The 15,382-nt window shown below is 46.0% G+C and overlaps 2 protein-coding genes across 5 annotated transcripts; one reads left to right on the plus strand and one right to left on the minus strand.

Moving 5' to 3' along the window:
* The first annotated feature begins 38 nt into the window (after positions 1-38).
* LOC117751837 (zinc finger and SCAN domain-containing protein 2-like) lies at positions 39-12,126 on the plus strand. Of its 3 annotated transcripts, XM_034568819.1 has the most exons (14): positions 39-374; positions 1,008-1,118; positions 1,493-1,634; positions 1,767-1,897; positions 2,140-2,389; positions 2,802-2,897; positions 3,043-3,149; positions 3,305-3,540; positions 4,510-4,580; positions 4,662-4,765; positions 4,857-5,092; positions 5,270-5,352; positions 5,432-6,377; positions 6,411-6,649. In XM_034568819.1, the coding sequence occupies exons 1-14, from the start codon at positions 146-148 to the stop codon at positions 6,471-6,473; spliced, it is 2,805 nt and encodes a 934-aa protein (XP_034424710.1). In that variant the 5' UTR covers positions 39-145; the 3' UTR covers positions 6,474-6,649. The 3 variants fall into 3 exon arrangements, with proteins under 3 accessions (XP_034424710.1, XP_034424713.1, XP_034424712.1); XM_034568822.1 differs by lacking the exons at positions 1,008-1,118; positions 1,493-1,634; positions 1,767-1,897; ... (8 more) ...; positions 5,432-6,377; positions 6,411-6,649 and adding exons at positions 7,879-8,071; positions 8,482-8,598; positions 8,886-9,057; ... (5 more) ...; positions 10,678-10,787; positions 10,921-12,126 and having other exon boundaries at positions 72-178; XM_034568821.1 differs by lacking the exons at positions 1,008-1,118; positions 1,493-1,634; positions 1,767-1,897; ... (8 more) ...; positions 5,432-6,377; positions 6,411-6,649 and adding exons at positions 7,879-8,071; positions 8,482-8,598; positions 8,886-9,057; ... (5 more) ...; positions 10,678-10,787; positions 10,921-12,126 and having other exon boundaries at positions 98-178.
* On the minus strand, positions 10,901-14,890 carry LOC117751900 (ceramide-1-phosphate transfer protein-like). Of its 2 annotated transcripts, none has more exons than XM_034568936.1 (7): positions 14,715-14,890; positions 14,324-14,388; positions 13,710-13,897; positions 13,235-13,385; positions 12,956-13,152; positions 12,634-12,876; positions 10,901-11,216 (listed from the first exon to the last, which is right to left on the minus strand). In XM_034568936.1, exons 1-6 carry the CDS (start codon positions 14,803-14,805, stop codon positions 12,648-12,650), a joined length of 921 nt encoding a protein of 306 aa, XP_034424827.1. In that variant the 5' UTR covers positions 14,806-14,890; the 3' UTR covers positions 10,901-11,216; positions 12,634-12,647. The 2 variants fall into 2 exon arrangements, with proteins under 2 accessions (XP_034424827.1, XP_034424828.1); XM_034568937.1 differs by having other exon boundaries at positions 10,901-11,213; positions 12,632-12,876.
* Between the last annotated feature and the right edge of the window lie 492 nt (positions 14,891-15,382).

The following is a 15,382-nucleotide window of genomic DNA, read 5'->3' on the forward strand; positions in this document are numbered from 1 at the left end:
TTTCTGATCTCCAGTTCATGTTTCTAATCGGACACAATTCGTGGCCCTACCAGCAGCAGGAAGCGGAACCGCCGCGCGAATCATTCCCCGCCAGTTTCTGCCCGAACCGGTGGTGGTGTTGCTCTGCTGTGTCCGCGGTGACGACATGGAGCCAGTGGCCGAGCATCGGGTCGGCGACATGTCGAAGAGCGAGATCCTGAGGGGGATCATCACCGAGAAGCTGAGCACCGCCGCCCGGGAGATCCTGGCGGTGGTGGAGAGGACCGTATCCGGGTACGAGGAGGAGGCGGCGGGCTTCAGGCTGGAGGTGGAGCAGCAGAGGAGGCAGCTGGAGGCGCTGCTGCTGGTGTCCCACATCAAACTGGAGGCAACAGGTCAACACTACTTCAACTTCACGTCCAATAGCGAAGCCCGTTTTCAAAACCGCTCATTTGACGTTGCGGTTTCAGTGTAGGATCTAGTGACATCTAGTGGTGGAGTTGCGTGTTGCAGCTGAACACCCCTCATCCCCCCCCCTTTCAAACATGAAGGAGAACCTGTTGTAGATTCAGGTGTCATAAAAACGCAAAAGGTTTAGTTTGTCCAATCTGGGCTACTGTAAAAAACATGGCTGCCTCCGTAGAGAGGACCCGCTCCTGATGAGTATATATAAAGTGTTTAAATATAAATGGCTCATTCTACGGTAAAGAAAACAACAATTCGTACAATCTAGATGAAACACACCAGTGAAAACATCAGTAGGATTATTGTATACAAAATGTCTGCCAATAGATCCTTTTCACCTAAATCTTACACACTGGACCTTTTTTAAATTACCAGGATCGAACAGTTAAAGGTCGTAAATATAACACACAGGATGTGGGTTTTATGACCTATACTGCAGGCGGCCTCCAGGGGGTGATCCAGATGCTTGGTTTCAGTTATGGAGAGTATCTGTATATAGTCTGTGGTCTGGAAGGTAACGGTTGATCCCCGGTGACTGAATCAAACGTTTTCCTCTGATGCAGATGACCAGCAGCTGTTTCCCGTCTCCGAGCCGCCGCCGCCGCCGCCGCCGGAGGAGGAGTCAGGAGGGGGAGAACCTGTCGAAGAGGAGCAGCAGCACAAATATGAGCTGAGTACGTCTCGGAATTTCTGATTTCAGATTCTGTTCGGCTCCGTGTCCAAGTGATGACGTGGTTTTCATGCAGAGAAACAAAGTCTATCAATGTGCTGAGCTCTGACTGAGTCGTCCCCTTGAACTGAAGCACAACTGAACACTGGATATTACCCATGATCCTCTGCTTCCTGAACCAGAAGAGCTGTTTAGAATTCTTCATATTTCCGTATTTTACTGCTGAATATTGGAGATAAACTCTTAATGACCTTTAAGTCTTTTTAACCGATCTACAGTTCAGCTCTACTCTTCAACTCGCTCTTATCATTTGACAGATTTACATCATGTTGTATATAAATGAAGACTGTATAGTCACAGATACATGTTTGTGTTGAGGTGTGGAGGCGGACGGAGGAGTGAGCCTCCTCTGCTTCACCGGAGAATACCATGTGGAGGAGGAGTCCACTGAACAAGCTTTACCGACGCCCACAAAGGACCAGGGACCAATCACGGAGCTGGATATTGACACATTGACAGGGTAACAAGGAACAAATGTGGACACCTGTCTGTCTGTCTGTCTGTCTGTCTTTCTGACTGTCTGTCTGTCTGTCTGTCTGACTGACCCGTGAAGTATCGTCATGATTCTCATCCGTTTTATTTCAAATTTCAGGTCATTTACTCCCTCAGTTCAGTCTTACAGGCGGAGCGCTGGCAGACAGCGCATCAGTGAAGTAGAGAACCACGTAGATCTCAGAATCCGCATCCTGGGGGACTCGCGGATTAACACCCTCTCGAGTGAAGGTGAGTTTAAATCGTCTCAGGCTTCACATGTTCAGCAGCTCTGGTTCTTGATGGACTCAAAGTTTAGCAAAGCACAACTTTTAGAAGCTTTTTGAAGTTTTAATGTGAAAAGTGCAGCTGTAAAAACCAATCCATAAAATATGATAAAAAATGAAAATGTTTCGTTCATGTGGTTCAAACTGTGCAGAACCAATTCGATGATCGGAGACGTCTTTACCTGATTGTTCGTCTGCGTGTTCCAGTGTTTCAGAAGTACCCGCTGCAGGAGCTGCAGTGTCGTCGTGGTCTCCAGGAGACGGACTTCCTGCACCTGCTCAGGTCCACCTTCCCTCAGCTGGCGGCCGACTTTGATTTCTTCACGACCGACAGGAGCAGGAAGCTGCACCCGCTGAAGGTCGAGACGCTGACGCCGGAGGAGATCCACCGCAGCATCAGGTCCAACGGAAACTCTGCCCTCTACATCCGACTGAAGGTGCAGCGGGTTGTCTCAGTTAGGAACTTACGACGTTTGACTTGTTCTCCCAAGTATTTGGATTTTATTCCTCTGTGCTGGCGACACCCGTTGGTCGGAGGTTTTATATTTCCACGTTGTGAACACAATATCTCAAGAACACCTCGAGGGAAGTTCTTCCAATTTGGTGCAAACGTTCACTTGGACTCGGGGATTAACTGATTTAGATTTCAGTGGTTCAAGGTTAAAGGTCACGGTGACTGAGACACTGGTTGTTGGAGACAGAGATTGTTTATATTAGTCATTCAAATATTTGAGTCTCTTGTTTAGTTTTCTGTGCGGGAGATTATTGACCTTTATGTAGCAAATTCTATAAACAGTGTTAAATTTCAGGTGGAATCACTTAAAGAAACTTTTTGAATTTCCTAAATTTTTACAGATTTTTCTTTTTGTGTTTCAGAAGCAAGAGGAGCCCCAGGTCTCTGAGGAAGAGTTTCCTCCGTCACAGAGAGAAGCTGCAGCTGCTGATTCTCCGTCCGGTCGCTCAGAGTACGTCCTGCTGTAAACGACACTTAATCCTCTGATCACATGAAATTAGTAACTACAACACAACAGAAGAGACTCGTGCTAAGACGGAGTTTATTTATTCATGACTCTGCCTCTAACCTCTATTTCTCTGGTTGTTGTCGCCCAGAGTTCAGTCTGACAGGTGCAGGCCTCGGATCAAGGAAACACGGAACCACGTCACTCTCAAGCTCCGCATCCTGGAGGACCCTGAGACCCAAATGCTCTCAAATGATGGTACTTTTAATTCTTATATTCTATGTCTATTGTAAGTTAACAATCAGGAGAAAAACTTGTGTTGCGTGAACGAGGCATAAGACAATGAATTTGTATCTGTCAATCAAAGAATCGTTGCAGCCGAGTAACTGTACTCGCTCTCTGTCTCCTGTCAGTATATCAGACGTGCCCGCTGCAGCAGCTGCAGTGTCCTCGTGGTCTCCAGGAGCCGGACTTCCTGCACCTGCTCAGGTCCACCTTCCCTCAGCTGGCTGGAGATAAACCGTTTGACGTCTTCACGTCTGATAGACACAGGAAACTTCATCCTCTGAGGGTCAAGAGTCTGACGCCAGAGGTGATCAACAGGAGCATCTTGACCTGTGGCCGTGCTTTCCTCTGCATCCGACTGAAGGTATGCTCTCTGATTTATTACTTAGTCAAAATCTTTCTCGTTATTTTGTGCTTCACTTGAGAATCAAACTTTTCTTTTTTAGCCTCTTGATAAACTCGAGAGCAAAGAGGAAGATCTTCCATCCGCCGCTGATCCAACCGGCCTGGACTCCAGGTACTAATCCAAAAGCCGTCTTCTCTCGTAACTTCACGTGTTGTCAAGCAGCTCCTGATCTCTAGCAATGTTGTTTCCTAGAGAGAAGAAGTGGGGGCGACCTGGGAGCATTAACTCAAAGAACCACATCGATTTCAAGATCTGGATCTTGGAGGATTCGCAGATCAAGAGACTCTCACTCGACAGTAAATAGAAAGAGCTTTAAATTAGGGCTGCCTTGTTTAAACTCAGTTGAGTAACTGATTGTGTGATTCTTCCCTGTTTCCCTCCAGTGTATCAGAAGCTCCCAGGGCAGAAGCTGCAGTGTCCTCGTGGTCTCCAGGACACAGACTTCCTACGCCTGCTCAGGTCCACCTTCCCTCAGCTGGCAGGAGATAAACCGTTTGACATCTTGACAGCTGACAGATCCAGGAGGCTGCTGCCTCTCAGAGTCAACACGCTGACGCCAGAGGAGATCAGCAGGAGCATCAGTAGTTGTGGCCGTTCATCTCTCTACATCCGACCAAAGGTGAAAACATTCAGTTTGAGTCATGAAGCCGGTTAAGAACCAGTGTCGTTGTGCTGTAAACAAAATCCCACAGCAGGATTAATATGTTACGTCCTGTCTCTGCCTGCTGCTCCACCCCTCAGCCGAGCTCTACGGAGATGTTTGTGTTGTTGTGAACACGTCTGAGCGGAGAATCACCTGCTGCGTTGTTTATGTGTGAAAGACACACTCTGGAGAAATCCCTGACACTAATCTCCGGACATCCTCCGGAGTTCATGTCTGAAACAGTTAAAGAAATACTCTGTTTTCAATGGAATCATCTCTTTTAGCATCTGGATGAACTCCAGAACCGAGAGGAGCACGTTCCATCTGCTGCTGATCAAACCAACCTGAACACCAGGTAAATCAAAAAGAAGAAACTACTTTCACAAACATATACGTCATCAACCAGCTCCTGATCTCTGACATCATCGTTTCCCAGCGTTCAGTCTGACAGGAAGAAGGTGGGCAGACCTCGCCTCGAGAGCTTGGATTTCAAGATCTGCATCCTGGAGGACAGGCAGCTCAACAGGATCTCATTCAACAGTACAGTTAACAAGCTTCTGTATTCACGTTTCTAGGTGGAGTGGTACAGCAGCTTTGAGATGAAACTCGCTCTCTTCCTGTTTCCCTCCAGTGTTTCAGACGTGCCCGCTGCAGCAGCTGCAGTGTCCTCGTGGTCTCCAGGAGACGGACTTCCTGCACCTGCTCAGGTCCACCTTCCCTCAGCTGGCAGGAGATAAACCTTTTGACTTCTTGAAGTCCGACAGAAGCAAGGAACTTCATCCTCTGAGGGCCAAGACGCTGACGCCAGAGGCGATCCACAGGAGCATCGGCTCCAACGGACGTTCAATCCTCTACATCCAGCTGAAGGTCCGAGTCTTTATTTACAGTCTATTTCTTTTGAAAGTACCGAGTTCAGCTCCCTGTGTGAAGCATTTGTATTGACTTGTTCTCCGTGACGGGGTTTGATTGGTCGTCCAGGATTTTGATTTTCCAGTCTTTTCTTGTGTCTGTGTTTTGTTGAGCTAAAACATATCCTCTACCCAGGCTCCAGAAGAAGCTCAATCCAATAAGGAAACGTCTCGTGTCCTGCAGGGAGACGTTGACGCTGCTGAACAAACCAGACTGAGGTGAGTCATGATGAACATTGAGTCTGTATGGCTCTCATTTCTTCACAGTGTCCTAACTGTCTCGTTTGTGTCCTGGCAGCAGAGACGACGTTCGGTCCAGCAGCTCAACGTCACAAGGACAAGAAGACGAGGACATTGAAACAAAGGAAAACGATAACAAGTCGCTGGATCGGTGGTCTTTGCACGTTTTTGACAGCGAGAGGGAAGAAGACGAGACGATTGAGGAAGACAACGATTGGAAACCAGACAAAAGTGAAAAGAATCTGAGGAAAAGAGAGTCAGAGAAGACACAGAGGCTCCGAGTCAAACCATCAGGCACCACAATGAAGAGGAGGCGAATCCTGTCGTCTCCGCCAGCATCGTCTCCACTCGCAGCGTCTTCACGGGCATCGTCTCCACGGGCAGCGTCTTCACGGGCATCGTCTTCATGGGCATCGTCTACACGGGCATTGTCTACATGGGCATCGTCTACACGGGCATCGTCTCCACGGGCATCGTCTCCACGGGCGGTTACTGCCGAAGGTGAGGTTATTCCGTCCTGTAAAGTCTGTGGAGCTGTGCGTCGGTCAGTGAGCTTGGTGATCAAACACGCCTGGAGTCACGTGGACGATCCGGCGCGGCTCTGTGGCGTTTGTGGAAAATGTTCGGAGTCCGTGGAGGAGCTGAGACGTCACCTTCAGAGTCACCAGAAGACTCACGGCTGTCACATCTGTGGAAAGTTTTTCCTCTCCACCAACGGCCTGAAGGGACACATCGCACGACACAACGGAGAGAAGCCGTACGAATGTAACATCTGCCACAAGGCGTTCACTGAGAACTGGGTGCTGAGCTCTCACATGATGATCCACAGTGTCAAGACGTCGCACACGTGTGACGTTTGTCAAAAACCCTTCCCCTCGAAGATGAAGCTCAAACTTCACCGTGCGGCGCACTCGGAACCGGCGGCGAGAGCGCGGTCGCACGTCTGCGAAATCTGCAGCAGAAAGTTCCACACGTCCTGGAGGCTGCAGGCGCACACGAGGAGCCACAGCGGAGAGAGGTCGCACGCCGGCGGTAAACACAGCGGAGAGTTCTCGTCCAAGTCGAAGCTGATGACTCGCATCAAGATCCACACGTTATAAATCCACCGTCTGCAGCTCGGCCTGACAACTTTTTATTAAACTGATCGATTCAGCGTTTGTCACGTGAACAGAAAAACGCTCACTGACGTTTTTATTTTGTCAAAGCTTTAACTGTTGCTCTTGGAAAGATTGAAAGTTCCACATCTTCTCAGTGTTTTGCTAAATTAATGAATCGATTTTTCAAAACAGTTACAGGTTTTTATTTTGGTGTTTGATTGATGAATTCATTTGTTTCTTCATCGCGGACGCGTATAAGCTCTTCATCACACTCTAGATTCTGTCCAAACCTAAACATTTTAAATGTGTAATTTTATCTTTTTGTCTGTTTGAACAAAGTTTGTTCCAAAGTATGTTGAAGTTCTGTGATGTTCGATGCGTTACTCTGACCTGAAGTTATACCAGTTTTTTTATTTGGGAAAAAAACATCAAAAATAATAGATTGAACAGTTTATTTTGCTGGTTGTTTTTGCAGATTCAGATGATCAGATTTGAGCAGATTACACAGATTCTGGCACGTGTGTAATCTGTGTAAAAGGTTTTGTTGATTTAATGTTTGAAAAATATATTTTTTAATCAAGTTTGTGTTGATGTTTTATTGACTCACAAAAGAAGGTGTTCCTAATTTAGTGATCGCTCAGGAGCACAGAACAGAAAGTGCAGTTAATCTCCGGTGAATGTGATCGACTGGTTTTCACAGTGACTGTAAAATTACTAACTAACGAGTTTATTTAAACCTTTTATTTTTGTATACGTTTTTTAACCAGTGAGCGAAGATGCTCTGACGTTTCTTTGCTGTTTGGATTAAATTTTATTTTTGTATACGTTTTTTTTAATCATTAAACCGATGTTTTCTTATATTTTTGTTTTCTTTTACAGTATATAAAGACGATCAGTGACTGAATTTAAAGATGGACGACGTGTCTCCACTTCCCACTGTGCAGATTTCGGTTGTATTTCTCGGCCAATCACGTGTCTCAGTCTCAGCTGTCAATCATGATGTCTCAGCCTGTTTTTATATCATCAAAATGACAGAAACCATCTTAGACAAACATTTATTTAAAGTCTTTGATTTTTTTAGTTTGGTCCATGTCCCATCTGCTAACATGGAGGAGTTTTCGGCTTCATTTTGGGAGCTGTGGTGTCGTCCATCTTTGTTTTACTTACTTTTACACTTTAAGTTTTAATTGAAATTGAGAAAATGAAAAAAAAAATCATAAACACCGGATATTTCTCATTTAAACGTCCCTGCGAGACTTTTTAATCAACAAGGTGGAACCGATGCCATTGTGGTGGTTTCCAGTCGGACGATTATTGCGGCTGCACCAATACCTGGAACAATTCGCCTCACGGGAATCGAACCGAAAACAAACCCGACGACATGTGGACGGACAGAAGCTCCGGGGACATGTCGAAGAGCGAGATCCTGAGGGGGATCATCACCGAGAAGCTGAGCACCGCCGCCCGGGAGATCCTGGCGGTGGTGGAGAGGACCGTGTCCGGGTACGAGGAGGAGGCGGCGGGCTTCAGGCTGGAGGTGGAGCAGCAGAGGAGGCAGCTGGAGGCGCTGCTGCAGCCGCGGGTCCGACTGGAGAAGAGTGGTCAGGACATCCAATAATGTTCATTTGAAAACACTGAAGTCCCTTTACTCTGACGTGTCCACTCCAACTTCCTGTTTACACTCTCATCAACATGATGGCGTCCGTCCCTTCACCCACAAATCAGAGCATCACATCTGTAAATTGTCAGATTTAATCTCTTTATTATCTCTTTATTCAGCTGCTGTTTGTGGAAGTTCATTTTTTTAAAAAGGGCCGATTTGAAGTTTATGTGCTCACACAGAAAATACACGTTAATACAGAGAAATACACGTTAATTACACGTTAGTAAAAGAAAATACACGTTCATGATTTACAGTTTTTTTACGTTTGCATAAAGAAAAACACAAACTAAAGTCTTTATTCTGTCTGTGCTTTGTATTTATAATAATTATTTACCTTTTACTTCTAAGCTCTGAACCCAGATGTGGACGGACATGATGTGGTTGTTATAAATGAAGAGGAGGAGGAAGAGGAGGAGGAGGAGGAGGAGGAAGAGGAGGAGGAAGAGGAGCACACACAGCAGCCAGGTATGTTCTCCCTCTGTCCCCGGGTCCCTGAGGTCAGGGTCCCTCTGTTTGTTTACATTCGTTAAAGCTCAGTCTAAAGCACAGATTCAGGTCTGAGGATCTGCTGAGTTTATATCATTATTATGAATTATGATTATTGATATTATTTCCATTAATTATCACGACTGTGGTGGCTCCATCTTTTAATTTGTTCTGCTCCAGTTTCCTAATGAACCCAAACGTTTAATTACACCTCTCATAATAGCATAAGAAATCTCCTGCCTCACACTGGACTTGTGTCTGTCCAGATGTGGAGGACACCGGGGGACTCGGCCTCCTCTGGTACGACGGTGACGATGATGATGATGATGATGATGATGTTTATGGGGGTAAAGACGAAGAGGAGCACATGGAACCAACAACAAGCTCCAGAAAGAAACGAGAAGATGTTCAGGACCCCGATTATCAAATACCGTCGAGGTTACAAATCTTATTACGACCTGGAGATTAATACTTTGTTTATTATATTTAATGATAAAACACAACTGATGTTATTTTGTCGTCAACGTCGTCCAGGACGTTTACACCCAGAGTTCAGTCTGGCAGGAGGAAGCTCGGCCGAACTCGAATCCTCGACACACAGAACCACGTGGATCTGAAGATCCGCATCCTGGAGGACTCGCACACCGACGTGCTCACGAGGAACGGTTGGTTTCGGGTATTTCACTCGATAGATACTCATTTAAAGGAGAAAGGAGTTATCAATCCACGTATCAAATTTCATCTCAGCTTTTATCATTAAATATTTTAAACTTTGATGAATATTAGTGGATAAATAATCGAATTTAAATCTTCAGGTCTTTGTTCACTTTGTTGTTTCCAGTTTGATTCTTCGGCTCATGAAAACGTTTCCTCTGCTCCAGTGTTTCAGAAATGTCCCGTGCAGCAGCTGCAGTGTCCTCGCGGTCTCCAGGAGACGGACTTCCTGCGCCTGCTCGGGTCCACCTTCCCGCAGCTGGCGGCCGATCAACCGTTTGACGTCTTCACGACCGACAGGAGCAGGAAGCTGCAGCGTCTGAGAGTCCGGACGCTGACGCCGGAGGAGATCCACCGGAGCATCAGGTCGACCGGAGCAGGAAACTCCGCCCTCTACATCCGACCGAAGGTTTGATTTCATTGACGATACTTTCATTATCATTTAGGTGTTTTATACTGATCTGATTCCATCCCTTAGTAAATAGTAACTTACATTATGTTGCCCTTTTTTATAAAAGTGGAGAAGAAAATGCTTTTTATGAAAGTTGTTTGTGAACAAACTTTTTACAGAGCGGAGACGATCCTCTGATCAGCACTGGAGATCTTCATCCTCTGCAGAGACAAGACGCCACCAGAGATTCTGCGTCCAGCTCCGTGACGCTGACGGCCGATCAAACCGAAATGTACGAGAGGTAAAGAAATCAAAAAGACGGCGACTATCTTGCTGACCTTAAAATATCCTTTCTAATAAAGTCCAGTAATGAAAATGTAAAATATAAAGATTTCTGTCAATTGTCTTTCAGCTCGTCGTCTCCCAGAGATCAGTCTGAGAAGAGGAGGCGTGGTCGACCTCGGCTCAGTGAAGCGTCCAATCACCACTCCCTCAGGATCTGCTTGGTGGAAGATTCCCCCTCGGGCGTCCTCTCAAAAAGCGGTAAATGCAAAAGATATAAACTGACTCCTCCTGTAAATAAGTGTTTGGTTTGTCTGATGTGTTTCTCTCTGTTTCAGTGTTGATGAAATCCTCAGTCCAGCACCTGAAGTGTCCTCGAGGGCTCCAGGAGCCGGACTTCCTGGACCTGTTGAAGTCCACCTTCCCTCAACTGACCGGAGACAACAAAATGTTTGACGTGTTCAAATCCGACCGGAGCAGGAAACTCCAGAGGCTCAAAGTAAGGACCCTGACACCAGAGGACATCTGCAGGAGCCTGAAGTCCACTGGGATTGAAAGAACCCTGCTTTACATCAAACAGAAGGTAAATGATGTTTGTAGTATTACATTACTCATAATAATGTTGTAGCGTGTCGTACGAAATATAAATTTGTGCAAAAAAATTCTCACAGACTGAAGAGGAGGAGGAGGAAGATCTTCAACTCTTACCGAGAAAGGTCGAGGCCACAGATGATTCTCAGTCCGCTGTCGCCACGGTGATAAACAGTGGAGAAGCAGGAAGTGGTTCAAGGTAATTTTAAACAGAAGTCAGAGTTTTATATTTAGTTATTTTATTCTGAAGTCAACATTTATTTCCTTCACATGTAACTCACACATAAATAAACAGTCAACACAGTTTGTTTTTTGCTCCACATCAGCTCAACGTCACAACACAACGTGGACCCCGAAGAAGCAGCTGAGAGCGAAGTGGCGTCCAATGAGGAAAAAGATGCAGTTGACGACAGAGACGACTGGAAACCCGACATTGAGCCGCAGAACTCTGAGACAAGGAGGCGACGGCCCAAACCTTACGTCGTGGAGAGAAGTAAGACGCCCTGCAGAGTGTGTGGCGTTTGGTACAAGGTCCTCGGCAGCTTGATCAAACACGCCTGGAGCCACGTGGACGAGTCGCCGTGCGCCTGCGGAGTCTGCGGTGAACGTCCAGAATCTGTCGAAGAGTTAAAGAAACATCTCAGAAACCAACACCAGACTCACGCCTGTTCACACTGTGGAAAGTCTTTCTCCACCGTCACCGGCCTCAGCATCCACACCACGCTGCACACGGGAAACCGACCCTTCACGTGTGAAGATTGCGGCAAAACCTTCGCTCACAGGTCGAGTCTGAGCGTGCATCACTGGGTTCACGTGGCGGACAAACCGCACAGGTGTGACATTTGTCCGAAAGCTTTCGGTCTGATGGCGCAGCTCAAAGCTCACAGGAAGATACACACAGGTCGAGACAAGTACCAGTGCAACGTCTGTGGTAAACTCGTCTGCGACCTCCGATCTCTAGCCCGCCACAAGGCGACGCACTCGGGCGAGAGACGCTACGGCTGCGACGTTTGTGGGAAACGTTTCAAACTTCCCTTCACGTTGAAGTCACACGAGAAGATCCACACGGTCAGAGAGCGGCCGTACCTCTGCGACATCTGCTGCAAAACCTTCCTGTCCAACTGCGCCTTGACGACGCACATGAAAACGCACAGCGACGAGCGGCCGTTCATCTGCAACGTCTGCAGCAAGGGCTTCATTTCCAACGGCCAGCTGAAGGCCCACATGCGGGTGCACACCGGCGAGGCGCCGTACGGCTGCTCCGAGTGTGGTCGCTTCTTCAAAAGCAAGACTCACCTGAAAAACCACATCAGGAGCCACTCGGGCATCAAACTGTTCGTCTGCGCCGTTTGTGGGAAGGCGTGTTCCCGCCAGGAACACCTGACTGTCCACATGAGGACGCACAACGGAGAGAGACCGTACAAATGTTCGCTCTGCGACAAAGCGTTCACTCAGAGCCACTGTCTGAAAACGCACATGAAGAGTCACTGCGTGGAAGAAAACTAGAAGTTTCCGTCCACCTGAAGTTTTAAAACCAAATGTCACTTTTGTACTTGAGAAGATTTGTAACCGATTTATTTACGCTATGTTCTATATGAAAAAAGCCTCCGGTGCTGGATTTGAAAATGTCCAACGAAACTTGAAAAGAAACCGAGATTAAACATCATTTTTTATCCTGAAAAGGTGCTGATCTTAAGCTTGTAGCGGTAGCAACAGAAAAGTTATTTTAACGTATGGCGAGATCACTCCTGCAAAACATTAACGCTTGTTTAAATCTGTTGTTCAGAAACGTTAAAATGTCCGACGTTCTTTAATGATTATTATTACTGTAGCTCGTGTTGCATTGAGGGTGAGATGTTTCCTCCAATCGGATTGAATCGTTGTCAAACAAATGATCCTTCATTTCTTAACTACTTGATGTGAATCTCAAATCCCACATGCTCCTGAAGGCAGCATATGGTGTGCTTCTTTAAAGCAGTAAAAATATATAATACATTCTGTAAATTTAAATTGGTGCTTTTTGTTACTACGTACCGCCCGGTTGTTGGCGTCATGGCAGCTCCAGCATGTTGTATTCGGCCAGTATTCGTTGAGTTCGCGTGTGCACGAGCATCAGGGCGTGGATGATGACACGCAGAACGGGCGTGGCCTCACTCTGCTTCTGAACACACACCAGCTGAAGGAAGTACCGTCGGTCAGGGAGGGCAAGAAATACGAACTCGGCCGCCTGGCGGAGCACCCAAGGGTGGTGGGGGGCCAACGCCACCTTGTAGGCGTCTCTGACGTTAAAGAGACACAAGTCAGTGGAAGGTTTTTTTATGCACTAATTGAAAACAGACTGAAGGACGAGGCTGTTACCTGCTCAGCTCTCCGGGGGTTTTGAATTGTCCGTCTGCGTCGGGTCCTTCAGACAAACCCTCTAACATCAGCTTCAGCCACAGCAGAGATCGATGCAGCCTCAGCAGCGTCCTGCAGCCCGAGTCCGTGTGGCGGGCGAAGTCCACCACGCCCGCTTTTAACTCCGCCTCCACCATAGTTCGAACCGAACGATATGCCTCGAGGAAACACAAATACAAACTGACCTCAAACCTGCTCTGTTTGTGAGCAGACGTGTTTTATATGAGTCGTGTGTCTCACCCCGGTTTTAAGTCCAAACGATGGGGGGGTTTGTCCCTGAGCTCCATAGACGTCTGTGCTGTGTTTGAGTGACAGAGCTCGTATCTGTACGACCTTCTCGTTCACCTTCTGGGAGAAGAAACCCACCATTGTCCCGAGAGCCTCCATGAAACTGAAAGAGACGAAAAGATTAAGAGGTTTTATTCATTTATTAACAGTATACGATGACTTTTCTTCTTATATCGGACATTTTGAAGTAACCCTTTTAAGGTTGGGTCGGGTTTTCAATTGTATTTTAATTACTGTATTTATTTATAGTTCTATTTCATTTATACATCCCTTAACTTTCTGACTTACATCTCTTTTGACTTACTCCACTTTTAATATCTTATTTTATTATGTAAACTTATATTTGACCTCTATCCTTTTTACATCTCTTTTTAGTATTTTAACTTTATGTCTGTATCTGTCTTTGCTCACGTGTGTGTGTATTTACTTGAGGAGCTGGTCCCAGCTCTGCAGGTACGGCTCCAGAAGGATATCATCTTCATCGTCGTCAGACAGGCTGGACTTCAAATGCAGCAGCAGCTCTCGAGCCTGGAACTTCTGGCCCGGACACTCCTTTGTAATGAGCGTGGGTTCGTCCTCCTGCAGGAACTCCTCAGGGACCAGCGAGGGTTCCGGCTGAAGGAGGAAGAATAAAGTTCACATATAGAACAGCTTCATATTGTAAACATACTAATTCAAGTTAAAAGATGTATCTTTATTCATTTACACTTTCAATAAAGTGCTCATTTCTTTCATTCTACCATCATTTCCCTGTGCGTGTACTTCTTTTAAAAGCTGCTAGTGCAACACGTGTTTGTCAAAGTGAAGAAGACGGAGCAAAAGAGTTTCTCTAAATTCTGACGTCAGGTTGAGTTTTATTCTAATAAAGTTTAACTGAACATTACTTTTGTCTTTTACTTTCTTCTTCAAGTTCTGTTAAAGAAATAATTTGACATATGTTTGGGAGAACCTGATGTCTCAAATAATCGCTAATAATCTTAAACTTGATTATTTAAGGATTAAACGTGTGTGCGTGCGTGCTAGCGTGTGGGTGTGTCTTACCGTTTGGCCGTAAGAACGTAGACATGGCTGCCAGGCGCTGCCGCAGTCTCTGACTCCGCCTTGAGCTGAAGAGAAAGAGAAATAAAGTGCATCATGATTTTCCGACTCGACACTGTCATACTTTCATTATTATTATTATTATTATTATCCAAGCTTTTATTAGGATTTTTATGACTTTTAAGATTCAGTTTTCAGTTCTTGCTTTGTTTTTTATCTTTTTGTGCAGCAATTTGTAACTGTGTGATTTGAATAAAGGTTATTATTATTATTAATAAACATAAAAATAGTTTGTAGTTTATTTAAGAAGTATCGAGTAGCATCACTTGAAAATACTCGAGTACAAGTATCCTAAACTGGCGAGAGGTTACTTTTAACTGGTGTTGACACTCACGTAGCCACAAGGAGCTGACAAAGAGGAACAGAGCCAACATGGCCGCAAGCAGCAGGTAACGAAGCAGTGGCGTCCGTCTGAGGATAACCATGGCGACCAAAAGTACTCACGTTTTCTCTGAGCACACACAAATTAAAACAAACACACAGTTACGAGCCGTCGTCACATTCTCCCTCACTCACTGTCTGTCTCCGTCTCCTGTTGGGGTTAAAGGTCGATCTCTCTCTCTCACTCCCTCAGGCACAGGACGTGCAAACACACACATCGCGGGACGACCTTTGCACTTGACCTTCGTCCCACAGGAAGTTGAGCTCAGATGGTTTTATCACAAACAGAGAGGCGGGTCGAGTCACTTCCTGAAACAAAGCTCTGAATTAGCTCAATCATTTATTCACTGAACTAAAGTAAACAAGACGTCAGAAATAAACAATCGTGGTTATTTTGCATCTTTGTTGTCTTCAACATCACATGATCAGATTTTTTGATCTCATTTTAAACTAATTGTTAAATCCTGTAAAACAAAGTCGGAGATTTCGTCAGTTACTCACCCTCTAGTGGACATTAGAGGAACTGCAGCTTCAGACATTTCCAACGCGGTCTTATTCTTCCAGCCTGGTTCCGTTCCTCTCGATCGCCAATCATGTCGTTGTCGTTTTCATCAAACAACG

Source organism: Hippoglossus hippoglossus, chromosome 18 (genome assembly GCF_009819705.1).
Source record: "Hippoglossus hippoglossus isolate fHipHip1 chromosome 18, fHipHip1.pri, whole genome shotgun sequence".
Classification (NCBI taxonomy): Eukaryota; Metazoa; Chordata; class Actinopteri; order Pleuronectiformes; family Pleuronectidae; genus Hippoglossus; species Hippoglossus hippoglossus.

Excerpts from the sequence above, each read along its gene's own strand:
- LOC117751900 (XM_034568936.1), bottom strand. The coding sequence starts at position 14,805 with ATGGTTATCCTCAGACGGACGCCACTGCTTCGTTACCTGCTGCTTGCG. Across the intron at positions 13,386-13,709 it reads AGCTGGGACCAGCTCCTCAA|TTTCATGGAGGCTCTCGGGA; the intron begins GTAAATACACAC and ends CGTCTCTTTCAG. Across the intron at positions 12,877-12,955 it reads ACCCCCGGAGAGCTGAGCAG|AGACGCCTACAAGGTGGCGT; the intron begins GTAACAGCCTCG and ends CTTTAACGTCAG.
- LOC117751837 (XM_034568819.1), top strand. The coding sequence starts at position 146 with ATGGAGCCAGTGGCCGAGCATCGGGTCGGCGACATGTCGAAGAGCGAG. Across the intron at positions 5,093-5,269 it reads TCCTCTACATCCAGCTGAAG|GCTCCAGAAGAAGCTCAATC; the intron begins GTCCGAGTCTTT and ends TCCTCTACCCAG. Across the intron at positions 6,378-6,410 it reads TGCAGGCGCACACGAGGAGC|CACAGCGGAGAGTTCTCGTC; the intron begins CACAGCGGAGAG and ends GCCGGCGGTAAA.